The 22037-nt window shown below is 50.9% G+C and overlaps 1 protein-coding gene across 3 annotated transcripts in view; it reads right to left on the reverse strand.

The window, feature by feature from the left end:
- Nucleotides 1-21772, reverse strand: part of Zbtb16 (zinc finger and BTB domain containing 16) — a 186881-nt gene extending 165109 nt beyond the window's left edge. The window contains exons 1-2 of one of the 3 annotated variants that reach the window (XM_048417552.3): nt 21515-21772; nt 17165-18522 (exon numbers count right to left, since the gene is read on the reverse strand). In XM_048417552.3, the coding sequence (XP_048273509.1) occupies nt 17165-18432 (1268 nt within the window). In that variant the 5' untranslated portion in view covers nt 18433-18522; nt 21515-21772. Of the gene's footprint in view, nt 1-17164; nt 18523-21093; nt 21186-21232; nt 21393-21514 lie in introns of those variants that run through there. The other 2 variants (XM_048417553.3, XM_048417554.3) reach the window with 2 other exon arrangements.
- Between the last annotated feature and the right edge of the window lie 265 nt (nt 21773-22037).

Consider the following 22037-nt stretch of genomic DNA (forward strand, 5'->3'; position numbering starts at 1 on the left):
AACGAGTGGCCACATGGCCCTGTTCAGCCTCTGCCCGTCTCGGATAATCAGGAGACACCAGGAACCTTGTCACTTCTGAAAGTCAAAGGACACATGCTGGTGTTCACATAAGCATCCATTCAGGGTTGGAAAGAGAGGGGAAGCAGCAACACAGCCCCCTCTGCTGCTCCTACAAGCATCTGCTAGCTTCTAGAAACTTCAGCCATTTTTCTTTTCCAGCCAGGGTTCCTAAGTTTCAAGGATTCAGGGCCCAGGAGGCTCCCAATGAGGCAACATTCATTTCATTTTCTACTAAAATGAAGTAGGAGATGCCCAGAAAGACTGTGTCCCTCTTTGGGTCTCTCTCTCTCTCTCTCTCTCTCTCTCTCTCTCTCTCTCTCTCTCTCTCTCCTACCCCTCTCTGAACATCAACAACAAAAAAGACAAAGAAGAGAGAAAAGCAAGGCATGCCAGCCCTGTGGGCCAGGCCTCCACACTGCAGGCGGCCTACATGAGCTTCCTTTATCCAACCACAAAAAGGCCCCAGCAAGCCGGCGAGGGGCCTGGGCGCTGCCAAGCCGGCCGCCCCTCCGTTGAGGTTAGCAGTTACCCAGGGGCCAGATCCATCGGGCAAACAGCCCACGGCCCTCATTACACAACGGGGGGCCCTTATCTCCCCTGGCCACTGTCGGTTTGCAGACATTGCACGGTGTGACAACCACAGCCCAGAATGGCCTGTGAGAGATAGCCTCCTGCTCTGCCCCTGCTGGCAGTGTAGGCGAGAACAGAGGCTTGACCGTTAGGCTCACTTTGGGCCCTCGCATTGCTATTAAGAGAGAGATGGGTAGCACTCTGGAGGACCAGTGCCATGGTGCCACGTCTCTGACCCTGCAGGCTGAAGCTTCTCTTCCTCACAGCTCCTCTCCTTGGCTCTCTGCCCATAGACATGAGGTGACGAGGGTCTATTTTATTTCTCGCTGTTGGGAGTGCCAGATATGAGACATGGGGAGGAAGTCTCTTTAAGGGCAGTCAGCCACCCTCAAAGTACCTTCTCAGACCATCGCTAGAAGACAGGAGAGAGGCTGCAGACAGAGAAAAGCATGTTCGGGGGGAAGTGACATCAGTGTGGGGTTCTGGCCAGGCTCCTTCTCAAAACAGCTTCCAAGGTTCACAGTTAGCCCCAAACTGAGCGATAGTTACATTCATCGAACAATTACACTGCTCCCTGTCCTGTGTAGTGGATGCTAAGGGCATGCCCAGAAATCCTCAGAATCCTTCACTGAGGGGACAAAGTGGCCACAGTATACAGGGGTTTCTGGCCATGATGTCTGTAAGGGTCAGAATCTGAATTTAGGCTTTACCGAGCGTCCAGCCCCTCTGTTAGTATGGCCACACCGTGCCTTCTTTAAGCCTGTCCCAACACTTAGGGCAGCCCCAGGGCATGCCAATTAAGCATTCCAGCACAGATGACCCCAGCCTCGGCAGATGAGTGACTTCCTCCTCTGTCTCCCGGGTCAGACCGCATGTTCTCACTTTCTGTTTTCATCTTCAGATCCTACTTACAGATGCCAGACGGGGTGGCACACTCCTTTAATCCAGCACTGGGGAGGCAGAGGCAGGCAGAGCTCTGAGTTCAAGGACAAACTGGTCTACACAGCAAGTTCCAGGACAGCCTGAGCTAACCAGAGAAACCCTGTCTCAAAAGAAAACAAACCTGACTTTTGGGTCTGAAGATGTGGTTGAAACAGGGTTGGATTCAGTAGCCTAGGTCTCCTCCCACCATGATCACAGGTATGAGCCACCATGCCCCAAACTCAACTTGTCCTTCAACAGCCCACTCAAAGGCCACTCTATTCAGGATCCTGGCACGACCTATTTTCACTATATAAGAGTTATTGGGTAGGGGTAGGGCTACTAGGTGGCTGTCTCTCACCCATTTGCAAGGTCCACCTCAGTGCCAATCACAAATGAACTCAGGACATGTTTAATGTGCCTCCAGGGGGAAAACGAGTCATCCAACTGTACATACCTAGCCTGTGTCATTGTTCCGTCGCCTTCCACGCAGTCCCAGGCACCACTACATGCAGGGTTTGAACTCCGCTAAAATGCTAAGCTCAGGGGCCAGCTCCATATTTTAGGAGTCTTTGTGTATCCAGCCCCCTAAAGGAACATTTCCAAACAGAGGCTCCTCAAGACCCTGACAACCCTAACATTCTATCATGATACTGTCACCCCAAACACTCGAACACCCCATTCATAAAGCAAGTGGGGCGTCTTCCTCAGCAGCAGGAAAGAATATAGACAGAGATGAGCCACAATCTAACGACCCCAAACTGTTCCTTAACATTCCCAAAATACAGGTGACCCACACCAAGTGAGCCTGGTGGAGCCTGAAGAGGGAGCGGATGGCAGCAGAGGAAAGTGGGCAGACGTGGAAGCAGATTTTTCAGTAACTAGCTTGAACTTGAACTTTCCCCCACACGTGGACACCTTCACAGATCCAGTTTGGGAGTGTTCAAATTAGCACAACCTGCCCTGAAATACTGCATAAAACACACAGTAAGCATTTTGCTTGTTTTTATGTCATCGATGGCTTCAATGGGTGACTCACTCTTCCTCTTTAGCACTCTGTGCTCATGGAGTTTACTATAAATAATGCAAAAGGAGGGGCCCAGAGGCCCAGCACAGGCCCTGCCCAGCCAGGCTGCTGGGCCGCTGTAGAGCTAGGCAGGACAACCAATCAGCCCTAAGGTGCGTTCAGCTTTCCACCCACAGGACAGAGAGGAAGCAAACAGCCCCCTCTCCGCGCCATGACCTCAAGGGCTTAGGACAACAACATGGTTAGGAAAGGGAACTGAGACCATAGAGTTTGTGCTGGGTACCAGCCTAGAATTTGAACATACGTGCTCCTTAGTCTTCTGGAGCCTTCCCAAAAGGTACAATCTGGATTCCAAAGCAGGCTCTGCACCTCCCTTAGGATAGCTTAGTCAAATCCAACTCTGACCTTTATTATTTGGTGATGCCCAAGTTGTGTGTGTGTGTGTGTGTGTGTGTGTGTGTGTGTGTGTGTGTGGTGTGTGTGGTGATTTGATGTGACTTCCGAAGACCGTCACCTCACAGGTGGCTGCACCACGAACACAGAAACACTACAACAGCCCGAGGGGTCTTGGCCAGGCCATGTCATCACAATGGAGGCTGCCTCACTGGGATTCCAGCCACAGCAGCTGAAGGCATAAGCCCTTTGGACTCATTCACTTCCTAGTTGAGACGTGAAGTCAGTACTCACGCTGCAGGGGTCGGCGGGGAGCTGAGCTCCTTCTAGGTCCTGTCTTCCCAGGCAACCCCACACCCACACTCATCATCCACAAAATTTCCAGTCATCAATTCCCCTCCCAAAGGCAAGGCAAAAGAATGTAGTGCAGACTTCTGAAAAGCCCTAGATATGTCCCAAACATGAGGGGTGGTAGCAACATTGGTTCATTAAAGAGACTTTTATGATAAATATGGCCTCTTTACAATAGCTGCTTTCTATGGACACATCTTTATTTGGTTGCTTACTTGCTTGCTTTGTTGTTGCTGGGGGGTTTTGTTGTTTTGGTTTTTTATTTTGTTTTGTTTGGGGGGGTTGTTGTTATTGTTCTGAGGCAAGATTTAATGTAACCCAGGCTGCCCTCAAACTCACCAGGTAACCTGAGGCAGGGTGTGAGCTTCTCCTTCAGCTCTCTCCATCTCCCACACACCAGGACTCCAGCCAGGAACCACCGTACTGGGGCTTATGGAATTCTGGGGAATCAAACCCAGGGCTTCGTACACACTAGACAACCATGAGCTCCAGCCCCAGCCCAAGTGGAGAACTTTAGATTCCTGATGCACTTGCACGGTCTCCTACGATCTCACAGGGCTGACACATTTAGCCCTGTGTTAGCAGGGATTCCTATCCTAGCCTCTCCTTTGCATCAAAACAGCAGCATTCAAGGAGTCCGGCTATATAACTTTAGAATACTTTCACTGAACTGAACATCTTAAACATAACACACCCTCAAGGCCATAGACAAAGAGGGGCCATGCAGCTTGTCCAAGGCACACAGCTAGCGAATAGAAGCCATGTTATGGTGACTTGGCTTCCCAGCCATTGTACCTCTTCCTAAAGCCTTCATTCTTGTCACCAACTCAACAGTGACTAAAAATTAACACTGCCACCATCTTCCAGAAACCCTTTCTTTTGAGTGAGGAACTCAGCACCCCCACGCATGCCTGATGCCCGACTGCACCACTCTATCTCGGCATCTCTTGGACTTTGTGCTTCCCAGTAAGGCTGCCCGGTGGATACCCCCTGCTCTAAATAGCCCACTTTGTGATCTGCAAACACTGCAAGGACATAAAAACAAAGCTATCAGCTGGGTACCTGCCTTTAGCAGCCAGTCCAAACTCTTTTGTTTGAGTATCAGGCAGCTTATTGACCAGGGTTAGGGTCAGAAGTTTTTCCTTTACCTAGAGACTTTGTTTCAGCAAGAGAGGCATATTGGGGGTGGGGACAGGGGCTCAAACCGACATCTTTAGTAAGCCCATCGCTTTTAAGACCGGGAAGGGACTGTAGGAGGGTAGTGGCAAAAGTGGCCGGTAGCTCCCCTCTCTGATCTGAGCATGAACCTGAGTCTCTAAATGTTCCCTTGAAGCAGGGGGACAGGAGGTGAGGGCAGGAAGCTGGGACATCATGAGATCAATGTGACCGCCATCTCTTTCTTCCAGCTCTCCCCTGCAACTGCACATCATCTGACAGCCTCCGCTGGTCCCTGCTGCCTAACTCACCACCCCTCACCTGACCCCTACAGTTTATCTTCACAGACTGAGAAAGGTGGCCCTTATCAAGCCATCTACTCCTAGTAGATTGTTCCACAGACCACAAGGGTTATCAGCAGAGCTGATGCAGGTTGATAAACAGTCACCTCTTATGCAAATAGCACCAAGAATGCTGGCCACAGAGCAGAAGCCGTGTTTAGGAAAGCTTGAATCGAATGTTCTTTTCCTCCACTCCAATTCTGGGGACCCAGACAACTCGACAGAAACTGCTCAGGTGGGCTTTCTCCTCCCTTTCCGGCAGGGTCCACCCCTGCTTTGTCAGGCTTGGTGACTTTGCATGGGACTTGTATAAGTTCTCTCTATGACTACAGCTTCACTGCCTGCCAATAACCATATCATTTTTTTTTCTGAGATTCCTGATCATTGTCATGTGCCCTGCTTGCTGAGGTAGAGAAATAAAAGGATTAAGGTTCTGCTGGCCAGGAAGGAGCATACCTTTAATCCTAGCACTCAAGAGACAAAAGCAGGTTGAGTTCTAAGTCATCCTGATCTTCATAGTGAATCCCAGCGTAGCCAGAGATACACAGTGAGACCCTAACAGACAGACAGATGGTGGGAGAGGGCAGATTTACAAAGTGCGTGTGGAGAGGTGGTCACACACACACACACACACACACACACACACACACACACAAATCTATTAAAAATATAAGGGGGCAGGGCGATGGCTCAGTCAAAAATTGCTTGCTGTGCAAGAATGGAGATTTGAGCTCTATCACCAGGAGAACGCTGGATGTGGTGATGGACCCTTAGAGTCCCAGCACAGGGCTTGCTGAATGCCCATTCTAATCACCTAATCAGCAATTTCCATGCCATTGATAAACTCTGCCTTAAAAATAAATAAATAATCAAATGTGGAGGAACCCTTGGCTAACTGGCATGCACCCAAACACACATGCGCCCATAAACACGTATGCACATTCATATACACATGTACTTACACACATATGTGTACACACACATGCACATGCACACATGCATGCACACACACAAGTACTGATTTCTAAGATGCGGCCCACATGTCTGGGAGATGCTCTCAGGCCAAATCTGTGCGACAGAAGCAGTCGGGACACCAGTCAGAGCCTTTTCAAAGGTTTCTTATTCCAAGCGCAAACTCAGAGAGGCTAGTGTCTCTAGGTGACAAAAGAATTGCGCTCAGAGGGACAGAGCAAGCCGTCTCACCCCCAGGGCTGCAGGCTGGGAGGGGGAAAGCGGGAGAATGACACAATCCAGGACTGGCCAGAATGAAAGACAGAATGGAAGAGGCTAATTTACACAGGAAGTGAGCACTTACCAGGCCCTTCATCTCAACACACAAAACCCTCGGCCATATCTGGAAGTAATTACACCCAGTTAACATGATCTGCTTGCCACTAAAATTAACTGCAAACAGAGATATTTTTCACTTTTGCAACAAGGAATGCCAAGATGTGTTCTGGTCTGCACCCCACACACACCACTGAATCTGGCTTGGGGGAGGTGGTATTTATCTGTGACTCGGAAAACAGGGGGGAAAAACATATCTCTTAGAGCTGTCAGGACACGAAAGTAAAACAGAAGATAATTATGAAAAAGTGAATGGTGGCCCTGAAAATCCACCGAGCTGGAAGCCCCACAGAGTCTGTAGCCCTCACAAGCCCAGTCGGTTTTCCCACACGGAACTTCAAGGAAAGAAGTGTTTTTAGAGTCACTCGATTTAGCTCCCCATTGCATTTAGGTACCATCTTCAGCCCTTCTGGCAAAGGAGCGGGGGCGGGGGGTGGGATGCGGGGAGGTAGATCCACAACTGTTAGCTGAGCCTTGATTTAGCAGACCAGCTTAGAGGACAACTGTCACGGTTTCCCTTCGGCTCTGAGGATTTCCAATTCCTAATGTGGTCAGTGCCCTCGAAGCAGCTTCCACCCGCTCTGAGCTGTGCAGCAGCGACGCACTTGAGAGGTGCGCAGTTTTGCTATACGAAGGAAGGAGAAAAACCTAAGAGGACGTCGTGGTTTGCCTCCAGGGTATGCACCCTGAAACAAGCATGTCCTTGCTTTCCAAAACTCTGGGCTTAATGGCCTCAACCTAGCTGAGCAGTCTGCTATCTCTCTTTGTCCCTAGCTGCACAATCTGAAAAGCCCTTATTTGTATTTTTTTCTGTGAGCTGCCGTCAACGATGCTACAAACACAGAGACAGGTCTGTTCCCAAGGAGGCCTTTGCCTGCACTGACCCCTCTTTTCTAGGCCACACTCCACAAGTTCCCCCTCAAGGTGCAGCTCACTCCTTCATCACCAGGGGACTTTTAAACCAGCAGCGACCAAGTAGAGCATCCATTGACTGGACAACTCACAAACATCTTTTCTCAAAAAAGAGGCAGGCAGAAGTTTTCCTTAAGAATGAGGTCAGACACCACTGTTCTCAGCAAAAGTCACATTTAGAAACACTCCCTCAGGCATTGGGTGTGTGTGGGGGGCAGTACCACAACCGGAGAGGGCTTGCTTTGAGGACCTGGAGCTACGATGGGGTTGGCGGGAGGGAGCATCGGATACACTGAAAGAAACACACACACAAACACACTCTTTAACTCCGTAACTTTGAGTTCATAAAGAAGACATTAAAGAGGGTCACGCGTCCTTTTCAAATCGGCAATCCAGGGTCATGCGAGCACCCAACACTGGCTAACTGTTTATGCTGTGTGCACCATGATCCCACTGATGAGGACAGCACCATGCCAAATAGCACGGTCCTAACTTCCTCCCGCTGACCCAGATGCAAGTGGCTAGGAACGCTGCCCTGTCCACCAGCATCTAGAAGAGCATGGATTCAGGCTCAACCTCACTTCCAGATCCCATGCTCTCTCCACTCACCATGCAGCCAACCACTATAGCGAATTTAGAAGAGAAAGAGGAAGAGACCCTGAAACATTCCCTCCCATTAATAACCCATTGGTATGCAGTGTATCTTCTTAACCTCGTATGTGCACACAGGTGCACAAACAGGCACGCACACACTCACACACAAACATGCATGCCCACACACATGGGCTCACACATGCATGGAATGCACACCCTGGGTCCTATGACTGCATAGCCCTCCGGGCTTAGAAAGGGTTAAGTTACCCTCACCGCATAAATCAAAAGTTCAAGGCTGCACCACACCACAATGATCCCCTTTTTACATATGACGAGAACCAGAGAGGGGCTGCAATCCCAAGCATCCTGAGTGAGTCTCCCCAGCCCGCACAGGTTACACCGCCGGGGTCAGGGCCGAGGACCTTTAGCGGCAACATTCATTTCCTGAACAGGACAAGCCCTCCTGACCATAAAGCTAATAAGAACTTCCTCGCACGGCGAGCTCCGGCTGACAGGGCGACTTGTCACTGGTCACGCAGGAGGAGAGCGCTGGTTCCCATTAGAGGCTTATGATGCCAGGTGCTCCTAATAAGGCACCTCAGTGAGAAACAAGAGCCTGCTAAGTCCTGGCTCCAACTCTGGAAGTAATCAGGCCTAGGCTTCAGGGATTAGGGAGGGGCCTTCCTTGAAATTGGGGGGGGGGGAGGACTCCGTAGACCCCTGGCAGCCGCTAACCTGCTGAATGGCTTAAATAAATAAATTCTTAAGCATCCTTCCACATCTTTCCCAGTCACCATAAAAGACTCCCCCAAATTAACACGAGTAATAGTTCCCCAGTACTCTAGACTTGATGGATTACCCAGAGGGCCATTATGTTAGGCCAGATCTGCTTCTCATGACAGCAAGGAGCGTCGTGCCAACAGATCTAATGGCATTAAGAACGCAACCCTCAGCTAATCCACTTAGCCCAGGAGAGGATAACAGGGGGCCTGGTGGCTCCCCTATCAGGACGGGGTCACTAGGGAAGTAGAAGGTAGGTAGACAACTTTTTACCCCATCCCTGCTGCTACCAGTTAGTGCCGTGTCGCTGCTGCTTAGCCCACCCTGGCCTCTGCAGAGCTAATGGTTTGATGGAGAACGGACCTCATTTTCAGCTCCTCTGGTGGTTCGAGTGCGTGGATGTTGTCTGCCTTTACTTTCCAAGGACTCCTGCTGGCTGTAAAGAATTGAGGCAAGACTAGCAATTTTTTCCCTCTTCATCAATATATCTGTGACTAGGTCTTTTAGTAGCTCCCTTAGCATCACCGTGCTGTCTCGGGAAGTTCCTTCTCTTGCCTAACTTGGGTCCTTCCTCCTGTAAGGCTGAACACAATCTGTTCACGCTGAAGAGAATCAGGTCTCAGGGTCAGAGTGGAAAGTGAGTTCAGAACTGAGACTCAAACAGGATTTGGGGGAGTTTTAGCCAAAGTTTCCATGCTAAACAAGAAAGGGCTGAAGCCCCTCCCCACAGCTGCACAGTTAAGCCTCGCATAGGCAAAACCCAACCAGTTGTTTTTTTTTTTTTTTCCAGACTGAGCCAGCATAATAAGGACATGGGGCTTTTAAGGGAAACAGTAGAAAGGGGGATTTCTGATTAGGCCGGCACGGAATTAACAACGCAGACTTCTTATTTTTGAAAGCGTGTTTCTTTTTTCTCTCCCTTTCTGTTTTTTTCTTTTCCAGTCAGCATAAAAGCTTCTACCTCAGCCTGGCAGTGGTGGAGCGTATCTTTAATCCCAGCACTCGGGAGGCAGAGGTAGATTGTGAGTTCGAGGCCAACCTGGGCTACAGAGCAAGTTCCAGGACAGCCAAGGCTGCACAAAACAAAACAGCTTCTACCTCTAGAAGTCGGTCACTCGTCAGTAATATGTGATGCTGGATTTCCAGGATCTGCGCAATTTGGGCCCCTAAACACCTGTCCACTGTGCCATGGGCAGGTGACTGACCTCCTCTGAAGTCGCCAGGAGAAATGAGAGGACCAAAGCTGGTCACTCGGCTTCAGGAAAAATGAATCAGAAGACTAAAGCGCCAGTCCTGGCGCCCTCTCCTCCTTTCCATAGACAAGTTGACTAACCTCATGGACTTTCCCTGTCTATCAGAAATGCGAAACCAACACCTCCCTTACAGCCCAGCTAAGAATTAAGGAGATCTCATTAGTGCACTCAGCCCAGAAGCTGACATGTAACAAGCATTGAGTATTGTCCCTGAACCACTCTGGGACACTCTGGGAAGGATTCCTAGGGAGGGAGTTCTCAGCTCCTGTCATTCCTATGAGCCCAGCCCATGACTGCCTGCAGTAAGGTGGTGTGTGTGTGTGTGAGTGAGTGTGTGTGTATGCCCCATTCCACTCCTATCAAAGCATTCCTCCACACCCCACGCCCTGTGAATGGAGAGTGGGCACCACGTCTTGACTCTTTGTTTGGGCCGGACGGCAGTGGTACTGTCCAGTTAAATTTAAAGACTGGAATGATTCGCCAGACCCTGAGTCAATGGGACAAAATGTACCTGGGACACCAAATTGCACTGGTCCACTTCCCAGGGAAGACAGAGGAGCACATGGGCCTGTGTTGTGGGCATGGCCTTCAGCACAACATTGACGGCTACCAGCTGGCAAACACCTACAGAACACATGCAGTGTGTAAGTCTAGCAAATACTTACAGGTTGCTACTTACAATGACCCCTTGAGTAAGGACTGTCGTTGGTAACCCATTTTACAGATGAGCAGACAGCCTGTAGAGGTCAAGTACCACAACCCCAGCCACACAGCCGGTAAGTGATATAACTGGTATTCTGCCACTGCAGTCAAGAGGAGCACATTCACTATGTATAAAACATGGGGTTGCAATCGGTAATGGACACTGTGACATTCCTTCCCTCTACCAGAATAACTATGGAAGCGTCACCCTTTCACCTAAGCAGAACGTGTAGTTATCATAGGACATTCAAGAATCCTCTTGTCACCTCTTAGCTTCATTTAGCAAGACTCTTAAGTCTTGAACTTTCGATTGTGTTTTAAAATCACCACACACTCATACACACACACACACACACACACACACACACACTGAGTTAGCAAGAAATCAAAAGTGGGATTTGAGTCTAGCCGTCTGGTTAGGACATTTTAAAGACTTTTTAGAGCTTCCTAGAACTATGAAAGTTCCAAGAGTTCATTCTAGATCTCGTATGACTCAGAAACCTCTAGCAAGTTAAAAAAAAAAAGTAAGTAAAAAAATAATAACAATAAGTCAACACAAGCTGGGTATGGTGGCGCACACCTTTAATCCCAGAACTTGGAAGGCAGAGGCAAGCACATCTCTGGGAGTTCAAGGCTAGCCTGGTCTATGTAGTGAGTTCTAAGGCTATGTGGTGAGAACCAGTCTCAAAAAAAAATCCAAAAGGACACAACTGAGTGCAGACAGAGGGAATTAAACTGATCTCCATCTTGACTGTCAGATCCCACAATGCAAAATCCAAAACCATGGACTAAAGTAATCCAGAAAATGCTCATCAAAGTTAGAAAAGAAAGCTCAGGATGGAAAGGGGACACCAAGACAGACAGCTCAGAGCCTTAGTCTCCAAAGCAGCTGGACACGTGGACAAGCCCCGGGCAAAGCCTTTGGCCATCTCCCTTCTCTTCACAGCCACAGACCTCTCCAAAAGATTGGGTTTCCAGGTACCCAGGAGATTAGGGACAGAATCACTCATCACCCCCAAAAGGATACTTACAGGAAACAGAAAGGGGTTTGAATAGGATTGGGGCAAATCTGTGAATGACATAGTAGCTGGAAATAGCTACGAAGCAAGCCTGGATACACCTGACCTTTAGAACTGACGTCAAGAAATATGGCTGAAGCCTCCAACCCTGGCAGCTTAGGGATGGGGCTGGTACCTAAAGACAAGGTCAGATGGAGCTGAGCCAGAATACCACTGTCCATGTTCTTATAAGGCCTGCTGTAGTGTGCCCAAGGCTTATGAGCTAGAAGGCAAGCATAGTGCCTGGCTCTAGCCATTTATAGCTGCGCGACCATCAGCAAATCATTTACTTGCTTTCAAATCTTTTCGTTTTCTCTAAACTGGTGGGCTTGATACTGCCCTAAGATCACTTATCCAAACCCGCTAGGTGCTTCAGAAATCAGAACTGTGCAGATGGGAGGCTTCTCGGGACCTGTGTTTAACAGCTCCAGTGGCATCTAGGGCAGCACTCTGTAATCAAACACATTAATATTTTTGCAGCAAAACATATGAATATTCAAAATAAAGCAGGATAAATATAGCCTCACATCAGCTTTTGCCGCTAAATGAGTTTGCTGCAAACTTACACAAAACCTTTTAGCTTCCAGAGCTTCTACAACTTCCTAATCACAGAGCTAGGACTGGCGCCCCCACCCACTTCAGAAGGCTGTGAGTTAGGAGAGAGAGAAAGTCTGTCGATATGTTTTACCGAAACATCACAGTGGAGGGTGGGCATTCATGGGGCTGCTGGGGCTCTCATCACTCCAAAGCTTACCTTGTTCTGCATGAACTTGGTGTAACCTCAGAGGTGCCTAGAAGCCAAGCATGGTGGCTCAAACATACAATCTCAGCATCTGGGATGCAGTGGCAGGAGGACCACCAGGGGTTCAAGGACAGTCTGGGCCACAGTATGAATTGAGAGATGGGAGTGGGGAGAGGATGATGGAAGAAGGAAGAGGAGTAAGAAAAAGAAGAAAAACAAGAAGCAGCAGCAGGTAGGGAAGCCTCAGTTGGTAGGGTGTGTGCGCTCAGGTGGTAGGGTGCATGCGCTCAGGTGGTAGGGTGCGTGTGCTCAGGTGGTAGGGTGCGTGTGCTCAGTTGGTAGGGTGCATGTGCTCAGGTGGTAGGGTGCATGTGCTCAGGTGGTAGGGTGCGTGTGCTCAGTTGGTAGGGTGTGTGCACTCAGTTGATATGGTGCATGTGGTCAGGTGGTAGGGTGCGTGTGCTCAGGTAGTAGGGTGTGTGTGCTCAGTTGGTAGGGTGCGTGCACTCAGGTGGTAGAGTGCGTGCGCTCAGGTGGTAGGGTGCATGCGCTCAGTTGGTAGGGTGCACGTTCTCAATTGGTAGATTGCATGTGCCCAGTTGGTAGGGAGCATGTGCTCAGTTAATAGAGTACTTTCCTAGCATATACAAAGCCCTGAATTTGATCCCCAGCACCACAAACACTGGGCATGGTGGCTCCCAGCATTCAGGAGGTGGCAGCAAGAGGATCAAAAGTTCAAAGAAGGCCATCTTCAACTACATAGTAAGTTCAAAGCTAAGTGGAGTACACGAGATCCTGTCTCAAAACAAGCCATCCGATCTCTGCAGGTCCCTCACCGAAAACAGAGTCTGCCAGAGAGAGACTAAGCTGAGAAGACAGAGCTCCAGCATCCCAGCTACATGGAATGCGTAGCCTCTAGCCAGTATCCTCTAGCCCCTCCAGCCGGTCCCAGGAAGTTTCGGGAAGGGCTCTACACAGGTAGGTTCAGGGAGTCAGGCAAGATCGCTCATTGGTGTCTGAGCCTCCCTTGCAAAACTAAAAAAGAGTTCCCACAATGCCGCAGAGGTGGACTAACCTGGGCGCTGTTCAGTATTTGATCTGGAAAAGGTTCCTATAGAATATATAGATCCCACTATGATTCTGCAGCACCAAGGCCAGAAGCATGATAAAGGCTGCCTTTGGTGTGGATAAGACAAAGCCATAAACGAGAACGGAGTCTCCACACAGCCATCTATGTTGTCCCTGTGATGTTGGTGACCTCTGCATAAGGTTGGGAATGACAAGGAGCATCTGACCCAGGTGAGCTGGATCCAAGACCACATCTAGACTAAGCCACAGGCAGACCTGACATCCAAACCAACCCACAGGCAGAACTGCTCCAGTTTTTCACAGAAAAAAGGCAGGTGAGCCTTGACCAGGACAGTCCGATCTTCCAGAAGCCTGAGAGGGTCCCCTCTCTTGCAGACACTGTCCTCTGTATTAGGGACCTGCTGGACAAGATTCCTGGGTCCAGAATTTGGAGGTGACTGCTAAATCTATCATGTCTCCTCACTGGCTAGCTTCCTTCAGGTTCTGTTACTTAAATAAGGCCACCTTATTTAAGTTTTTATTTAAGTTTATTCAAGTGGCGTCTCTGTCTGGTCTTTCCATCCATACATACATTATCTGATATTTCCTTGGTACAGGAATCATGACGCACACATCCCACTACATTTCATTACCACTCTCTGTCCAGCCAAAAGGTGCTCCTATCATGCCACCCCAGGTTGGGATCAAGTTTCAGGAAAACCTATGCATGCAATTCAATAACCAAACCCCTTCCTGCCTTGCTTCTCCAAAACTCTGCCCTTTCTTCATTCCCAAAGCAAGAACAAATGCCAGATACTTCGTCTGTACCAACACTCTAACCTGCTGGCTTAAAATAAAATAAACCTTGTGGCTGTAACCTATCATAGTCATCCCCGTTAGGATTCCAGCCAATTCCCACAGCTTCCTGGCATCTGACTTTTCTATCTAGCCTTTCTGTTTGCACTGGTAGCTGTGATGATTTTTCTTCCACTGAACATTTCTCAGATTGCTGATAGGTGGGAGGGGGCGACGCACAGAGAACAGTGGGGAATGGGGAGATGGTGCATTAATCCTGGTTCCTGGAGAGAGGAGAGGAAAGGTCTCCCATAATGTGCAATGTGCATCTAGCCAGGAGTAGCCAGGGCTACACACACACACACACACACACACACACACACACACACACACGGGAATATCTTCTTCCTCTCTTGATTTCCTCAGACCTTGCAGTTTAGTGTAAAGGGGTCTGACCCCAGATCTAGCCGCTCGGGATGAAGGACTCATTTCTACCCTCAGTCAAAAGCACACTTTTCCTTTCATCAGCCCACAGTGTGGCACCAAGGACTCCAGAATCAAGCCTTGTTGTTACAACCTTATGAGGACAGGGACACAGTACACACCACCTCATACATGCTCCAGTGGATGGGAATGCTCGGAACCCCACACATTTAGAGCTCGATGTCAACAGGGAGATGTATAAAGGAAGCCGGAACTACACAGAGAACAGAACTTCACTTTCATGGTGACTACATGGTGGCCGCAGCACGAGTGACTTTGGATGTCACTTCAATCAGCATCAACCCTAAAACTGACCCCAGAAAGCTTGAAGAACCTCTGAAGATCTCACCCTGCATGTGGCTGCTCTCCCCATCCCAACCCTTTGAGATACAACTTAGCCAACCCTCGCTTCTCCCCAACTAGAGTCCCAGTCACATAATCCAGAACTCTTGGGACAGTTACATCTATTGTGACCTTTTCAAAGAGAAAGAAAATTATGGACACAGACTCACTGGGAACTCTTGGCTCTAGAAATACAAGAACTAGAAAAAGGTCGGGCGTGTGGCACTCAACCTTAATCCCAGCACTCTGACCAGAGGCAGAATCAGGTAGGGCTCGGTGAAATGAAGGGCAGTCCTAGTTCCAAGCTATCTAGGGCTATGCAGTCAGGTCTTGTCTCAAAAGCAAATAAATAAATTTTCTAAAAAGTGAATCAGAAGGAAAAGTACTTTATGTGTGTGTGCACACTGCTGTGCTTGTGGGAGCAGAGGTCACGTTAGGCATCTTCTTCAATTGTTCTCCACTTCGGTCTTTTTTTTTTTATCTTCAGATGAGTCTCTTGTTGAACCTGGAGCTTGTAGATTAGGCTGGCTGGCTGGAGGGATCCAGGGATCTGTCTATCTCCACCTCCCCAGGGCTAGGATCACCAGTGCGTTTTGCTGAGCTTGGTTTTTTGCTCGCGTGCACAGCTTTTGACACAGAGATCGAAACTTGGGTCCTCACGCTTGCAGAACAAGCACTTTATCAACCAAGCCGTCTTTCTAGTCCCATCCCCACCCCAAGAGTGACCTCAAAAAGTGACTTTCCATCATATTGCACTTTTCACAGCGCGTTCTCATCCGGAGATGATAGACCCATCCTGTCAAGTTTGGGAGGGAGTTTCCTCTTAAGGAAAATGTAAGCAAAAAGAAGCACAATTTCGTCAGTCTTTTTCCGAGCAGATCAAGTACCAAGAAGACACAAATCCGCAGTTGTTATTTTGTGTATCACTGGAGAAAAAGTGGCTACTTTTAGCAGGGTGCCTCTTTCCATAGGGTACAACTCAGAGCGGCCAATCAGGCAGTCTCGGAGCAAGCTGTGGCTAGAGGTGACTGTATCAATTTCCCATCCACCATTCAGGTCCCCGAAATGAGCAACAGGAATGGAGGAAGGGGAGAGTGCATGCAGAAGTGGAAAACCCACCCAAGATCAGCAAAACAGCCAATCTAAGTTGTGCAAAAGGCTAGCATCTACGACAACAGAAAACAGGATTTGTGGGCACAATTCATCAGACCCGGGGATGAGGAATGAGAACGATGGGCTTACAGTTTACGGCAAACAGAAAAGACAACCCCACTAGTGACTCCCGCTCTGATGAGCATTTATCAATGGTCCCCCACCTGTTCTGCAGGAAGGATCCTCTTCTTCACAGGATAGCTACAAGGAACCACAATGCGTGACAGATTTAAGTCTGAGTTTGAATCTTTCTGCCTTGCTAGGACTCCGTCTCAGCATTTTCCTGTGTATTGGTAAAAGAAACACTACCTACCTCTTAAGGATATTGTAGCAAACGTGAAATTCCAGGGAAAACACTGGTCCTGAACCAAACACATCACAAGAACTCGGGGGGGGGGGGGGTGTTTGCAGAGATTAAAGCGGAAGCCAGAGGGCAGCCAAGGCTAGCCCTTGTGATCAGAGAGGGGATATGAGGAGACTATACATACAAGCTGTTGAGACCAAAACTCTTACACATGTTCTTGTCCTTGAATTTAACTAGAACCTACTCTGCCTCCCAAGGTGTCTGCCAGAACAGACATTTGGGACCTATGGGTATGTGTAGGACTTAAACAACATCCAACCCATGCTACTGTCCTAGGCTGAAGACAATGCCCTGCCATTACACAAACTGTGGCCAGTGGGGGTAGGAAAAGCCCGATAACATGGCTCGGTAGCTGGCCACAGGAGACCTTCAGCCTGAACCCCCACCTCCTGCACTTTTTCTTGCCACTTTTATTAAACAGCTAGTCACTCTGGGCAAAACAGAAACATAGATCAAACCACAGGAAAAGCAAATGGAAGTCCCAAAAACAAAACAGAAAAGATGGCCTAGAAGCCGGGCCCATGAGTTCCCTCATGTTTTTGGATAGACATCATGTCCTCTCGCCAGCCCCTGAAAATAACTGTGTGCTCTCCTGTGCTTCAGAACGGGAAAGAGTGGATTGTTTGGGGGTTTGTTTTTCAAGGAGCACAGAGGAGTCAGGTCCCCAGATTCAGGATGGGGCAGACATAAAGGAACACCATCAGGGCCAGAAGATGAGCACAGTCACAAGGCTGGCGCTGGGGCAGGGGATTACCTGTGCTGCTCCACGGCCTCGTTGTCTGGAAGCTCGACCCCACACACGCTGCACTGCTCCCCCAGAGGACGGCTCTCGGCCTTCATGCCCACAGCCAGCTCACCCAGCTTGCTGAACAGCTCCCTCTGGATGAAGCCCTGAGGCAGCAGGCCCCCATAGGTGCTGAAGTCCATGGAGACAGCCAGGGCAGGTTGCACATGGAGACCCGAGGTCACTGAAGACGGCATGCTCAACACAGCATCGCCCTTGTGGTTGGGCAGGACTGAGTAAATGCCCAAATGCTTCTCCACTGGGGGTGCCAGGGGCTCCTGTCTCCCAGGGTGTCCCTGACCAGCTTCAACAGGAGGTGACAGCTGCTCACCACTTTCTTCTCGCCCGTAATGAAGCTCCCTGGCGCTGGTGATGACGCTGCTCCTAGTGGGAGTCCCAGGCCCCTCTTTGCTCCTTTCTTCAAGCTTGTCCCCCAAGCCTCCTGAGATGCTGGACTCAGCTGCCCCAGGGCTGTCCTGGCCAGGGACTTCATCCACCTGCATCATCTCTGTCTTCACTTCAGTCACCGCAGAGTGCCGCCCACCCCCCACCAGTGTGGGCTCTTCGGGCCCGGCAGGTGGCTGAAGAGTTCCTTGCAGCAGAGACTGTCCTATGGTCATCAAACTGTCCACGGCTGCCTTGGTAGGACTCATGGCTGAAAGCCCAAAAGAGGTGGAGACCGAAGGGCTCTGGTCCACCATGGGCCCAGGGAGGCTCTGTCCAGCCACGCTGGAATACCCACTCTCCTCGCTGGAATGCTTCGAGATGAAGATGTTCTTGAGGTATCGAGCCTTGCGGTCCTCTTCTTCTTCACCCCCGCCATCTGCCATGGTGGCCTCTGTGTCGTTCTCATCGGATGCCTGAATGGTCTCCAAGATCTTCAGGCACTGTTCCTCCAGGTACTCAATTTCCAGGATCTCGGCTGCATACAGCAGGTCATCGAGGTCCTCTGCCTTGGCTTGCAGTGTGGCCGTGTAGGCATACTCCAGAATCTGCTGGAAGGTCTTTGGCGAGAGGAAGTCCAGAGTATAGTGCTGGCTGTTTCGGTGAAAGAGAATCTCAAACATCTTGCTGGTGCAGGCCAGCACTGTCCGGTGGGCATGGAACTCCTGGCTGTCCACCATGATGACCACATCGCACAGAGTCCCGGCCAGTCGCATCTGATTGGCCTTGCACAGCAGCCCCGTAGGGTGGCTAGGGTTCTGCAGCTGGATCATACCCATCTTTGTCAGATCCATGATGCTCCCCTTGGCTCAGGCATGGGGCTCTCTTTCCTGCTTTGCTCTGCGTGGTGGGGTGGGGTAGGCTTCCTGGGCTAGTGAAAGGAACTAGAGAAGGCAAGAAGAGAAGAAGTAAAAGAGATGAGCAAGTGACAATATTCCCCAGTGTCCCTAAAATTAAGAATTCAAACATTACAGTACGCCTCCACTCCAGCAAGAGGCTCTTGGGGTTTCAATGGAAGGGACTCGGGCTTCCTAGAAACCAATGAATCGGGCTTTGCAACAAGCCCAGGGCTCTAAGAGTAAAAAGAAGGTTATGTTCTCCCATATATTCAATCAACGGCTCAGTAGCATCCGCTGGATGAAGTGATATGAAGATTACAATGAATCCTAGGCATTCTTTAAGCCTGAGAATAGAGACTTCCCATGTAAGACCAGTGTCCACCATGAGGCTCACAGCATAGTTAACATTAACGAGTTCTTAACCCCCTCCTTTAGTCAGCTTAAGCATTCGGCTTTACGGCCAGTCCCCTATAAGTAAACCCTCATCTTTAATGTTTTTCTAGTTCTGCTTCACTGAGATGGCCTTAGGAGACAAATCAAATAAAGCCAGGGCTTCTAGAGGTGATTGGTGGTGGTGGCGGTGGTCTGATATCTACCAGCAACAAGGCTGTCCTCTCCTAACCATGTCCTCGCTCTACCATCCAGTGCCTTCTATGGCCTCTGTCCTTGTACTCTGTAGTCATGGCCGCAAAAGATTGGCAGACCCATTCTTAGGCGGTGACAAGAACACACAAACACACACACACACACACACACACACACCACTTCACATACTAGCTTATCATTTCTACCTACAAGTTCCTCAAAGTTACTGTGCATGACCAAGGTGTGTGTGTGTGTGTGTGTGTGTGTGTGTGTGTGCTAGTCAAAGAGCATTAACATGCCTACATACAATTATACAAGATGCTACAGCCTCCTCCTTTCCCTTCTGCCCACAAGAGCCCAGTGGACAGAACACTCTAAAATGAGAAAGCAGAGAGACACCATAGGAGGGCATGCTCCCAACCAACAGCCTTGAGGGCTCATGCCAGACTGGATACCTCTGAGGTGTTGGCAAGTTCAGTGACAAGGAGAAAAACTGACACAGGACATGGCTCTAGAAGTGACATTGGCACCAGCATCTCTGGTTAAGTCCAGAAGGTAGGGAAGACTGGGCTGGAACACAAAAGCCTTTCACAGAGCGTGTTCTGGATCACTGAGTGACTCCTGATTCTGAACAGTCATTGGGACATGGACAGAAAGACGTAACAGGCCAAGGTCCCAGCCTCTGTCTAGCTGTGGCCAATATCTCCCACAGCCAATGGCCCGGGAAGAGGGGAGAGAGAGCTAGACTTCTTGCCCACTCTTCATGGAGCTTGCCTTCACCCTCAACCAGAGTCTTAAGGACCCTCAGGCACAAAACTCATGCAGAAAAGGTTAACAACCCTTGCTGGCTACTCTCACTGTCCACCCCAAAGTGGATACAGAGGGCATCAACAAGGGTGAGACATAATTCATCAAAGACTTCATGGACACTGTGTGCTTTCGGCAGCGATCAGAGTTTCAAAAAACTAAGAGAGAGAACCAAAATAAAGAAGGTCTGCGGCCCGAATATCTTCCCCCAAAGGAGCCTTTGGGGCTTTGAGGCAAATCAAGGTGCCCTCTCTCTCACCGGCGGATCTACACCAGCGATCGGACCATTGCTAGCTGCAGCGATCAGCCAGGAGGCGCTGGGTAAAGCGCTAACCCGCCAGAGCACCGAGGATCTATAGCGCTCCCTACACACCCCCTCGTTCCCAGCGACCCCCGTCGAGACTTGCAGAGGACTTTGGCAAACTTGGGAAAGCAACTTTTACCCAGGAGTCAGGCGCCTCTGGAAGAAAGGGAACTGAGCTAAGAAAAGAGGGAAAGCGAAAGAAACCAGGGAAAGAAGAAGGTCCGAACGGGCTGGACGGCGGAGCTAGGCCGGCCAGGCGGCGCAACTCGCAGAAGAAGGGGAAGCACAAAAGCCCTGCGGCGAATAGTGGGAGGCCAAGCAAGAAGAGATCTCCGGGTCCTCATCTCCCACCCAGGATCAGGATCCTCCGGAAGCCATCAGCATGGTCCCCAGCCTCCCACACCAGCTGCCCGCATGCCCGAGTTAGACACGCTGGGAGAGTGGCGGGGAGAAGGCGAGCTGGTCGCAGCGGAGCGCTTCTGTGCATTCCAGTGGGTCGGCCGGCTGGCAGGATTGTGCGCATTTCGACCGCGTGCGGGTGCGTGTAAGGGGCTAGGCAAGCTTGCATCCGGCGCGCCAGGGTGGGAAAGACATCCCAAACGCATCAGGTGCAGAGCCCGGGAACCCACCGTGCGCGGCCGGGAGCGCACAGCGAGCTCCGGCGCCACGGCTGCTCCCACCGAGAGCCGAGGAGGACCCGGAGTGTCGGAGTCTCTCCGAAGCTTCCCTCTCTCCTTAAACAGGGGCATCAAGTCTAAGCAAGAAAAAAAGAAAATTCCCACCACGTTTTTCTCTAAAGAAAACAAAAACCCAAGCGGTACCAGTCCCCTCTCCTCCGCCTCCCAGGTCCACTCCTCGGCTCCTTCGGTTCTAGCTCCCCAGCGGGGCAGCGAATAAACACAAATAAATAAGGCACTCACGCCAAGCGCACCGGTCCGCATACATATGAGCACCCACAGGCTCTCTGCTCTTCCGCCAGCCCTTGGCTGTACAAAGCCACCCAATCCCGACCACACGCGCCCACAGCCCCGGCAGACCTCCCGGCTTGCCACCTCTCACCCGGACCGTGCCCCGAGGAGGAAGGTTGGGGAAGCAGCTGCGCCTAAGCTGACAGCCAGGGCTCCGCTTTCTAGCTGACCCCCAACCGGCGCGGGCGACTGCTGCAGCAGCAGCAACCAGAGAGCTCCGCAGGAGCCCAGCGGCCGAGTGGCCAAAGCTAGCGCCACCCGCCTAAACCTCTCCCGCCCCAGGGCGCCCTGGCGGGAGGCGATCGCTGGGCGGTGCGTGTCCAACACACACACACACACACACACACACACACACACACACACACACACTCACCGCTTGCCGAGCCTGGAGCTTGGGGTGGGTGTGCGTGCCTGGGGGGTGAGGGGTGTGCCTGGATCGGGGAAGGGGTGTTGCTGGGGAACTGTTGCTCCGGATCTCACAGCGGCAGCGGCGGCATCGCCCGGCAGTTCGCAGTACCCGCTCTCATCACCCTTAACTCCTCTCTGCCGCTAGGTTAGCAAATCACCACCGGCTGCGGCGCCTCCGCCGCGTCCCACGTCAACGCCGAGCCCCCTCCCCTGCGAGGCCCCGGCGCCTCTCCATCTTTAGTGCTGGCGGCCGAGCACGGCTGCCTGCCCACCCCTGCCCCCTCCCCTCCCCCTGACCGGCCTCGGCCCGCCCACCCCGCCCCACCCCCGCCCTAGCGGAGCCCGTGCGCGCTCCTAGCCCTGCCCTCCCTTGCCGGGCGCTCCCCTCCATTCCCGGCGCTCAGCGCTCCGGGCTTCGCCTGACATCTAGCTGCTGCCCCGGCGCCAGCGGCCGCTGCTCGTGACTAGGCGGAGAGGGCAAAAGGTTG

This window comes from Myodes glareolus, chromosome 4 (assembly GCF_982192425.1).
Source record: "Myodes glareolus chromosome 4, mMyoGla1.1, whole genome shotgun sequence".
Classification (NCBI taxonomy): Eukaryota; Metazoa; Chordata; class Mammalia; order Rodentia; family Cricetidae; genus Myodes; species Myodes glareolus.